The sequence below is a fragment of the Rhinolophus hipposideros genome, assembly GCF_964194185.1.
Source record: "Rhinolophus hipposideros genome assembly, chromosome: 9".
NCBI classification, from domain to species: domain Eukaryota; kingdom Metazoa; phylum Chordata; class Mammalia; order Chiroptera; family Rhinolophidae; genus Rhinolophus; species Rhinolophus hipposideros.
This window is the reverse complement of record NC_138055.1, coordinates 61,645,325-61,657,447: the sequence shown is the minus strand read 5'-3', so window position 1 is coordinate 61,657,447 and position 12,123 is coordinate 61,645,325. Positions and strand designations below refer to the sequence as shown.

Sequence of the window (12,123 nt, the reverse complement as noted above, 5' to 3'; positions counted from 1 at the left end):
TGAGGCGACTTTCAACATTCAACATTCTTGGTCCAGCCAAGAAAGAAAAGCAAACACTGAAGATGAGAAAAAGCAGCCTGAGCTGTGGGTGGAAACCAGGTGGGTGCAGTTTCCTTTAACAAGGCCCATGGTGTCTCCATTGGAAGGAACTCTAAAAGCCGTCTATTTCAGTCCCCCAACTCATTTCAGTTTTTAAATACCCTTTCTATCACAAAGGGATGAAAACACACAAAAATCAGTTTACATGATAACTACACCATCCCAACCCATTTAACATCATCCTTCTGTAATCTTCCTAATAAGAGTTCAGGCCTAATGGGGACTACAGTATTGCAATTTGGCAGGCTTTCATGGGTAAACCTCAATACCACTACGTACGTATAGGGGAAAGTACAACTAATTAAGAAAATCTGAACTCTGAATAAGTTTGTTTTTTGATTAAACACATGTCTCTAGAGACAGCAGGATAAGGCTAAAAGCTTTAGGACAGCTGATTATTTAGAAATGATAAAACAAACATGGCATGTGGTATATGATGTAATCTAATTTCAATCTCATTCTGTATAAATGGCTAACAAAACATATGACAGATTTCTCTATCAAGAAAATTAGCTGGAGTAAGGGGTTATTCTATGGCAATATCCCAGTAAAATAGTAACAGAGAGTTATCCTTCAGGCTCCAAAGTGACCTGCAAACTTTTATTGGGAGTGACCGGAAACAAACAGTTTATTATTACTGGGCATGTGCTCTGGGACAAAACACAAACAGAATTTTACTGTTGAGGACTTTGTTTTTCTGAATGACTTGTGAGGGTTGGTAGGTGTGGAACTGGACTGAAGGAGACTATATTACTAGTTCTTCAATCTTAAAACCAGTTGTTTGAAGAATTCCAGATATACTGAATGGTGAATTTTATTATAGATCACAAATTCCTACTATTAAGACTTATACTGTCTCCTCTTTTCTCTTTTCAAATCACAATCATTTGAAAATTTCAGCAATTATAAATATTTGTTGCTTGTATGATTTTTATTCTGGCTATAATATATATTAATTCTTACATAATAATTAGTTACAGTTTTTTTGCACTTAATTTTTAGGACATTAATGATCACAGATTTGAAATTTACTATTTATGAAACTATAACCTATTTTCCCCTATAATTATAGCTTTATTCTCCCAAACCAATTAAACTTCCTTTCACCAATGTTTGCAATATACGGGGGGTGCAAAACAAATGTATACAAATGAACACTTTGGTCAACAAGCAGTAGTTGCTCAAGCAGTAGTTCGCCATAATCAGAAGTGTCTGGATGCTGATGGTAACTACTTTGAGCACCTCTTGTCATTGCAGAAGTCAAACGTGACTTATTATCGGTATGTATTGAGGATTACAATTTTAATAGTTTTTTTCGTTTTGGCTTCCTCTGTACTTCTGACAATTTATACTGATTCTCTAGAATGATATAATAAAAATCCTCACTGTGAAATTAACTCTGTTCCACTTCCCACCTATTCCAAATTAAGTAAGAGATTATTACTCTATAAACTAAAATTGACTTAGGACTTTCTTCAGAGGCAGAGGAGAAACCATATTAATAGGCCTCTGCTTAAGGGACAGTCTAGATTAACTAACATTCAGTTCATTCTATAAAACAGACGTCAAGAAGCCTGTGAGCCAAGTGGAGCCCATGGCCTGGTATGGTAAATAACGTCTCAGTGCAACACCACCACATCCATTTGCTTCCTTATTACCTAAGGCTGCTTTTGCACTCGAGTTGAATAGGGACAGAAACCATAAGGCTTACAAAGCTTAAAATATTTACTGTCTGGCCCCTGAAAAATAAAGTTTGTCATCAACCTGTGCTCTAAGGCATACTGACCAATGCCAATATACTGCAAACACACACAGCTAATACATGCTTATAACACTTCTGTACGTTTCTGGTCCAACATTTCTGCTCTGTATGCTTCCAAGAGTCGACTGTACAATATTTGTGCCATTTATATTATAATCTAATTATAATATATTTAATTAATGTAAATAAGCTGATAAAATAAGTGAGAAAGGAGTTGTTGGAAAGATTTAAGAGTAAACAAAATTGCTATAAATTAGGCAAAAATATGCGAATTATGCAATATTGTGAAAAACAATGTAAATATCCAGAGTATTTTTTTCTTCTACATCAAATAACTCAAAAATAGAAATCACAGACAATACACAATGGATGTCGTCTGTGTAAATGAAGACCACTCAGAACTCCATACAAAAACATAAATCATAACACGAAAAGATTGGCAAGTGTAAGTACATTGGTATGCTTTAGATTAAAATATTTAAATCATGTTTTTATCATTTTATATAGCTCTCTGCGTTTTCTTTTTTTAATATAAAATAAGCCATTCTTACAGATAAGTGCAAAACATATATGCTCCTTTTAAATAAATAAAATATTGGTGATACTCCAGAAGTTCCCTAAATTCCCTCTCCTCAGTCACAACCCCTACCCTTCTCTCTAGAGATAACTCAGTCTCTGGAGCACCTAAAACTGCCTAAACCTTGTTTGGTACACTATATTAAAATATTTCCAGCAGAAATAAAAGAGCAATTGAGCCATCATTTTCTTCATTATGTTACCCTCAACATCAATAAACGTTAGAGGTCTGATATCTAATATTTTTAATTTGGACTTTATCAAGTTACTTAGTTTATAAAAGTATTTTCAGTGGTAGAGTTTATCATAAAATTAATTTGTTGATCACAATAAGTCACAATGAAGAATTAAGATTTATTAAAAACAAATTCCAGTAGAAATCCAATAACTGTTCTTTAAAAATACAGTGTTTCTATATTATAGCCATTTCTGAGTGGGGGAGGAAGGTGGGAGAAGGGAAGGGACAGGGAGGAAGAGAAAGGGAGAGGGGGAGAGTGAGAGAGAGAAGCTTACTATTCAAACTAACATTGATAGGTAAAGATGAAGTATACCTAAAATGGATAAAAACTGGAATTATTAAATATTTTTAAAAAACCATTAGATCATCTCCAAATATACAGAAAAAAATTAAACTAGTCTAAGTGTTGAATTATTAAAGTTTTTATACCTGTAGTAATTACCAAAAAAGGATTCTATTAAATACGATGTCAACTGTGTGTGTGTGTGTGTGTGTGTGTGTGTGTGTGTGTGTGTGTGTGTATAAATAAACTGATTAGTCTGTAGTGCCTGGAAATATTTTTAAATTATTTTTCTTCTTAATTTACATGATTAATTTGTACTCTAAGGAAGTATTTTGCTATCTTCATAGCTCAGACATTGCTGAGTTCCGATTTAGTAAGATCCAAATTCAAGAGGCTTTAGAATATCCATAGTTTGTTGCAAGAGGGAAAAACTTAACTATATAATGGAGTAATGAGTCACATATCACCCTAAGCCAGTGATGAATTTTAGCATCACTATTGATGGGTTAAACAGATGTATCACCTATGATGTATTCTGGTAAAAAGTGCTTAATTTGAATTCATGAAATCTTTATTCAACTTTGCTTTGTAGGAAATATGGGGGACTGAGAAACAGGCTAAATGACACCACAACTAATAATGAGCTAAACTCAGACGCTGAGATGTTCTGAGAAACAACTGTCCATGTTGTTCAATAAGAGACTTTGCTAGATTAAAAAAAGACTAAAGGGGACACATCACCCCCATGCAATGTATGATCCTAAATTGGGTCTCGTCTACACACACCAGCTATAAAACATTTTTTGGGGTCATAAATGGGAATACACTCTGGTTATTAGATAACATTTTTATGAAATGGAAAGATGGAGGTCAATGACTGAAAAAAAAGTACATTAAAAAGTTATTTGTAAAATATGATTTCATATTCTTCTGGTATACAAATGTATGTGTAGACAGAGAAAAAGTCTATTTTAAGTGATGAACTTGGGGGGAAGAATGTAATCACTTTAATTTTGCTTGTAGTATTTTCTAGTTTTCTACAATGCATATGAATTGCTTCTTAAAAGACTAGTTTTAAAATATAAATTCTATGGAAAATTATATGACGTAATTTGTTTATATCAATAGATCCATTCATCATGGTCTATGACAGAAAATTTGAGACATATCGACATGAATAGAAACCAAGGGAAACTAGAGGTGTATATAGAAAGGTCTCAACTTGAACTCTGATTATTTATAATGCTTTGATTTAATCAAGACACATTTAGTATCTTCCATGTCATTTCACATATAAAATGCTGCTATACATTAAAAATTTGTCTTGATAGAACTACTGCTTCCTTTCTCACTAGAGGCGTAACAATTCTTCTCATAACTATTACATAGCTCAGTGTAAAGATATTTTGCTAAATAAATTCACAAAGCATAAAGGATTCCAGATGTCTTTGCATAATAATCAGTTTGTTTCTTTTTCACCAGGAAGGGTCAAGCTTAATGGTTTTTGGGATCACCACTATCTATGCAAATTGGATTCCTACAAAATAAGCAGCCATTTTAGAATGCACATATTCACATTTGAGTGCCCTAAAAGTCAACGAATGAATAATTTTCACTAAGAGAGTATTCAATTTCAGTTGGATATGACAATGAACCAATTTCATATACTTTCTTTTAAAATTCATATCTAAGTTGTATTACTTGATAATTATTTATATTTTAAATTTAAGTCTGATCTTTTAAAAGTTCAACTTCTTCTAAAATTGAAAATTACTTGGTATGTTTAACTGTTACTTATTTATATCAGAGTTAATTAGATCTGGAAGTTAAAATGCCTAGGTTGAAACCTATCATTTATTACCTATGTAACCTTAGGAAAGCTATCTACCTAGTTAAGTTTCAGTTCCTTTAATCTACAAAATGGAGAAAATAGTATTTGCATTACATGGTTACGATGATTAGGTAAGATTTTGCTGAGAAATCTCTGTTACATAGTAAGAGCTCAGTATCTCTGACAGAGATGGCGACTCTCATGTAATCCTGACATGCTATTCCTGTCCTATATGCCCCAAAGATATTAAGGCTGCTACTCTACATCTCCACATAGATGCCCAATAGGTACCTCAATCGTACTAGGTAGAACTACTGCTTCCTGACCTCCAATTTCAGTAAATGGCACCATCATTAACCTGGTTACTCGGGATCTGAACCTAGGAATCATTTCTATCCTCCTTTTCACTCATTATTTCAAATTTCTATTAGCACTATCTTCAGTATATTTTGAATCCAACCCCTTCTCAGGGGTGTAGCACGACCATGCCAGGCGGAGCCAACACCATCTCTAGACTGGACAACAGCAAAGACTCTAGAGTAGCTCAGTTTTCACTGTTGACCTCTTCACCCACCTCAGTCTATTTCCCACCCAGGTGCCAGAGTGAGTTTTTAAAATGTAAACCAGGTGATGTCACTTCCTGCTGAGAACAAAATCGAAACTCCATTCCCTGTTGAAAAGACCCCACCTAGGTGATTGGGCTTCCACTTACATTCTCTCCGAGTAGCACTTTTCTTCCCCTCCCCCTCAGCTCCAGCCATACTGGCCACCTTTGCTATTCCTTGAGCATTGTGAGCTTGCCAAAGACACCTCTGCCCTCCACGCCTCTAGCCTTACCAGCCCTTCCGTATGAGATTCCTTCCCCAGGTAGCCATATGGCTCTCCAGCTCAATTCTCCGCTCAAGTATCAGGCTTTTCCTGACCCTATCATCAAAAGCAGCTCTCCCATAGGACTGTTTTATTTCGAGGCATAACACTGTCATTACTGTGTATGTGTGTGTAAATTCATTTATAATCTGACTGCTCAACAAGCACATAAACTCCATGAAGACGGGGACTTTGTTTTGCTCACTACTGGATCGCCATTGTCAAGAATAGTACTGGGTACACTGTCCGGGTCAAAGAAACGCTTTTCAATACAGGGAGAGTTCTACTCATGTTAAATTGGGTTGGGTTTAGCCAAGTACTCCAACCACTATGTAAATAAGCCCTAAAAAAAACCACCATATATATACATATACATATATACACATATATATATGTGTGTATATATATGCATATATATATATATATATATATATACACACACACACACACACAAACACAAGCATAGTAGCTACATAGAATTAGTTCTTCTATATTCCAATATACTTGGCAGAATTCTTACAGATCTAAATCTGATAACAGGAGCCATAAAAGTCTTCATTTTTATTCAGGAAATCTAGCAGCAGTCTAACAGACAAAAAATCCTTTTATTTCATCAGAGTGCTAGAAGAAAATAAATCTGTTTTTTAAGTTTGGGTATTTAAAACAATTAAGTGATTAAATACTTGATTGAAATACTTGTCACAAAAAAAGAGAAAAAAGTTTTCCCTGGTTTTATTTATTACTAAATGGTTCTGTACAAAGACATTATGATATTATGGAATAAAATTGGTTTTAGACTCAAGTAAAAGGAAAAAGTCACATCAGAGTGTTAATGAACTGAAAAAATAATTCTATCCCTTAGAAATTCCTTTGTAAAAGTTCCAAACTATGGCTCTAAAATAACAGCTAAATACATGAGACTTAAATTCACCATAGAAATAAAGTTGCTATAACCTATTATATCTCTAAATTATGACAGATACTATGAACCATAATTGTAGAAAAAATAATTTAGAAAAAATAATTTTCTAATATCATAAAACTGTTGAATCCTTAATACAAAGCTATATATGGGTAAAATTCCAGCAGATAACTCTCTGGACCTCTGTTACTTTATCTGTGCTTTTGTCACAACATCACTTTTTTCTTTATTTACAAATACTGGCATTTTTGGACACAAAATTTTTGTCTGCTTCATCTTTGCAGTTTTCTACAGTGTCAGCACAATGATTGGGATATGCAGTACAAATTTTCTGAATGAAAGAATAAATGATGCTGAGCGTTAAAGGTGGGGAATAATGGCAGTAATCACTGCATAAATATTAATAGTGGATATGTACTTGCAGAGTTCTAAATGAGCCCAATTACTGCTTTTCTATACCATATCCTATGAGAGGAAAGTATAGAGAGTTAGATAAATCTATAAAAGTGGTCCTATTTCGGTTCCCAGTATTTATCATAACTGTAATAAAGCAATCATTTGTGCCATCATTTGCTCAACATCTGTCTTTTCCACTTCAAATTCTAGAGGGTAAAAACTAGGGCTTCTCATAGCCTCAGCATCAATAGTAGGTCCCAATAAATGTGTTTTGAATCAATGAATGCAGTTAGGGTTGTGCCACTGCATAATTTGAAAATGTCTGGGTCCCCTTCCTTGGTGAGTTTACCAGGCACTCACAGCTTCACAGTTTGTTTTTCATTGGTTTTAGAATGCACCTTTTTCACATGCATCTTACAATTAACAGTGTCTTACTTATTATCATGTATAGTTTAATTGGCAGCATTTTTTCTGATTATTACATAAAATAACATTGTTTTAATAAATGGCGGTGTCTTAGAATCAATGAAAATAGTTATTGCTAATTCCATCTTAATATGGAAAATATAAAAACTTCAAGTACTGGGCCGGCCCGGTGGCTCAGGCGGTTAGAGCTCCGTGCTCCTAATTCCAAAGGCTGCCGGTTTGATTCCCACAAGGGCCAGTGGGCTCTCAGCCACAAGGTTGCCAGTTCAATTCCTTGAGACCCACAAGGGATGGTGGGCTCCACCCCCTGCAACTAAGATTGAACACGGCACCTTGAGCTGAGTTGCTCGTAGATGGCTCAGTGGGTTGGAGTGAGTCGTCTCAACCACAAGGTTGCTGGTTCGACTCCTGCAAGGGATGGTGGGCTGTGCCCCCTGCAACTAGAAAACAGCAACTGGACCTGGAGCTGAGCTGCGCCCTCCACAACTAAGACTGAAAGGACAACAACTTGACTTGGAAAAAAAAAAAAAGTCCTGGAAGTGCACACTGTACCCCAATGAAGTCCTGTTAAAAAAAAAAAACACCACAAACCAACTTCAAGTACTTACGTCAATTAAATCTGAAAGATCATGAATATAATACTTGAAAACTGAGGCATTGGTTGCTTCAAGTGTTAGGAGATATTCATTCCGTGCCTTAATCGATTTTAGTTTATTTTCCGAATATTTTGCTTGTCTCTGGCAATGAAGAAGATCCAGGCATTGGGAAAGACAACAAAGTCATTTTTAAACAAGACAGAGAAATATACATAAATTTTTATTAATCTAAACAATTTATTCCACATCTACAAATGACCTTCGAAGTCCTTGGAGAAAAGTACATTTCAAATCTGATTTAAATAACAAACTAAAATTACCCAGCTACAGGGAATAACAACAATGTATTTGGGCTTCGGGCCCATTTGCAGTGAAATGTCTTTGTTAATATTCAAGTTCTCTACATTGTGTATTGAATACTTGGCATTCACCACTAAATGATGTCCAGCTGTTATTACATGATTTTTATGTTTCTTAAACATTTTGCATTCCCGTGGGAGGAAATTCATGTCATTTCACAATAATTTACAATCTGTGTCCATCAGCTATTGCATCAGTGTTCTTAGGCCTGTCACCTCAAATGAGGATAAGTCACTTCAAGGGAGGACAGAAAGACTCTGCCATCTATTTTTACTTACCTTTTCTTTCATTTTTTCAATTTTCTTTACAGAGCTTCGCCGCTGATGTCTCTCTTCGAGTCTAATATGAAAGACGGGATCACCAGATCGCCCAATTTGCTTTTCTTCTTGTTTCTCGGCCTCTTTCAGTTTGCTCTCTGCACTGATGCTCTCTGCATGATACATATGGTATGTTTTCATCACCTGTGAAAATGTGACCCAAATTGTTAAAAGATGTCTGTCTATAACTTAGAGAGTGAATGGAAACCATTATATAACATATATATTAAAAATATCGCCTTCCAACTCTCAGATTGTTAGTGAAATAGATGAATTATGGAATACTGCTTCTACCTAAAGCAAACAGAAACATGCAAATTCACCTGCCGGGAAGAGGCACTTAAGGGACAGGCCTTGATGAAAAAATGATTTACAGTTTTATGCATGCTTTCAGTGTACTTGAGAAATTCCCTGAAGCTTAAAAGTGTTTCTCTAAAATCTCCTTTGCATTATTAATTTGCAGAGTAAACCATTATTCATGGATAAATTTTAGCCCAATCTTGGATTTATAAAAAACTCCAAAGTAGTACAGCTCTTACCAAATCTTATTGCTTAAAATCTACTTATCAAAATACAAAACACATATAATAAGGTTCAAACATAGTTTTAATTTTAAAAATTTCTTTTCTGACCACAGAATAATACTTTATGTTAAACATAGAAAACATACAATACAAAAAAGAAAATAAAAAGCAGAGATAATCACTCTTAAGATACTGATATTTAAACTTCAAGTCTTTTTCCTCTGAAAATACACACATAGACACACACACACATATACTTCATTTTAAAATGACATATCATTTCTCTTTTTCAAAAACTGGGATCATACTGTATTTACCATTTTTAAGGTCCTATGTTCTTTTTTCACTTAATATATCAGAATATTTTCTTATATCACTAAATATTCTTCTAAAACATATTTTAAGGGCTGTATAGTATTTCCTTATATGATTGTGCCATAACTTAACTAATTTCCTATTGTTGAACATTTTAGGATACTTCAACTTTTTGCTTTATAAAATAAAGCTGTGCTAAAACCCCTTGATGTATATCCTATTTTATTTCTTCTCTTATAAATTATAGACATAACTTACATTTTAATAAATTAAGACATATATAGAACATAAAATTTTGCAATGTATCCTTTCCATGTATATTTTAAGCATATATAATAAGTCCTTAATTATTAAAAATTTGGTTGTATTACTGTTACAGAAATGTCTGTTCACAAAATTGTGTCGTATTTCCTAGGGTATATTTCCAGAAGTAGAATTTCAGGGTTAGAGAATAAGCACATTTTTGAGCCTTTTGAAACATACTGCCAATTTAACACTATGTTAACTTGAAAAAAACAACTCATCTATATAGTTATCTCTCAAAGCACTTTAGATAACATAGATGTTTAATATTGTCTCAAAATAATAAATGTATTCATTATGTATTCTTATAAGAAAATGTATCATATCTGTACATCATCTCTGTGTTCTTAGATACGGAAGAGTAAGTCATAGATTTTCAGAGATTTTTACCTGAAAATCGGAGTTTTCCAATGTAATTTCAATCTGTTTTTACATGCAGAGTCAAACATCTGGGCCAAATTTGAAACCTGTTTTATTTTGAGCACAATTATACTCTATAAAAGAAGCAACATACATAAGGTATGATGACTCCAATGCTATTATATTAAGGAACATACCAGAACTTAGCACCCAAGTAAGCAGTTGTGGCACTTTCTCAGAAATTATGTCAAATTCTCATCCACCGAAGATAGATTTTATCTCATTTGTACATCATTATAAGTTATTCAGAGCCAATTTTATAACTAAGGTGTAATTGTTAAGAAGTTGAGATTAATGAAATGCTTTGAAGTAAAAACTTGACTTTTCTCATTTTGAAATACGAGTTATAAGATAGTTGGAGTCCTGGAAGCACCACTGGAATAAATATATTTACTTACGTTGAACCATAGGAAATTGCTGTTTTGGGAGGTTATGTAAAAAAGGGAGAAAAATCAGCACTTTCTCATGGTTCAACTTCAATATACATTCTCAGAATGACTATTTTGAAGAGTGAAACGGGTTTAATGAAGAGCCTTTACTTAGAGATTCATAAAAATCCGATGATGTATTTCCTTAAAAATGTAAGCTAGCAAATTATGTGAAAGGCCTGGATGAAAAAGAACAAAGTAAGGGCTAAATTACAAACTGGTGGCAGCTTTTCCTGAGCTGTGTGTAACTACACAGTTGTCTGTTTTTTGCAGTTATCAAACCTTTTGGGGAGAGGTTTGGTTGGCTACTCCAGTTGAAAAGAAAAATAAAACAGCATTAGGAAGCAGCTGGGCAGCTGGGGAATGCAAAGGAGTCACCCTGCAGCTGGGCAAACAGCGAGGTCAATGAATCTACTACACACCTTGTATTTCTACTCTTAGCTCTGTTTATATTCCCTGCCCAAAACAAACCCACATACCATGTGGGTCCTGGTTCTAGTTACATTTTTAAATGAGAGGGTGAAAAAAAAACAATCTCTCTCCATCTCCCCACCTCCTCTCTCTCTCTCTCTCTCTCTCTCTCTCTCTCTCTCTCTCTCTCTCTCTCTCACACACACACACACACACACACACACACACACACACACACACACACACACAGTTGCTCAGCTGCCTGTATTCTTGCTCAAAGACAGGAAAAATGAAATGAGAACATGTGACTCCTATCATAGTTGGGTGAAAAGGCATCCCAGACAGCCGTCGGTACCTGAGAAATCTTTTTAAAAAATATATCATAAAGAAAAGAACTGATCTCTTGACTCTTGCTTTACTTAGGTGCTGCAGACTAGTGTAAGCAGGTAATTTGCACAAAGTAAGCCTTCCGAAAGAAGGATATCAAGCTGGCTGCCAGCATGGCATTTCTTATTAACCAGCCTGGGTTAAAAGAAAAACATTCGAGTCTGACCTAGCATTAGCAACAAAAGGGTGTAAATATCTCATTATTATGTGGTTCAGCACAATAGTTGAAGATTCTTTAGCCAATTGAATGGTAATATCCAGAAAAGAAATTTCTTTGTTCAGTTTTCCAATTTGACTTAGGGTTTCCACTATTTTCTAAAATGTTAAGTTACAATGAATGAATTTTAAAAGTTGGGGAGAAAAACACTAAAAGCCTTTTTGAGAATTCTAATTGCAGATAATAAATGAAAGTACAAACTGCATTATCTAAAAGGTAAGCTGTTGACAGAAGTTAAATGTGTTTTGTACTTAAAGTAATAGACAGGCCTCTTTCACAGAAGTGAAAAAAAGCTTTAATTTTTTAAAGGCACATTTTGAATACATACTGCAAAGAAAACAACAGCTTTCTCCCATCAGCTTAGTGCAAACACAAGCCTTTGCATATCAAATGACATGACAGGCACCTATCCATTTAAATGTACTCCAATATTTTCCTATTTCTT

The 12,123-nt window shown here is 34.4% G+C and overlaps 1 protein-coding gene across 2 annotated transcripts in view; it reads right to left on the bottom strand.

Moving 5' to 3' along the window:
• Positions 1–12,123, bottom strand: part of SRGAP1 (SLIT-ROBO Rho GTPase activating protein 1) — a 247,823-nt gene that overhangs the window by 72,227 nt on the left and 163,473 nt on the right. For both annotated transcript variants that reach the window (XM_081060579.1, XM_081060580.1), the window contains exons 5-6: positions 8,635–8,817; positions 8,009–8,137 (exon numbers count right to left, since the gene is read on the bottom strand). In XM_081060579.1, the coding sequence (XP_080916705.1) occupies positions 8,009–8,137; positions 8,635–8,817 (312 nt within the window). The remainder of the gene's footprint in view (positions 1–8,008; positions 8,138–8,634; positions 8,818–12,123) is intronic.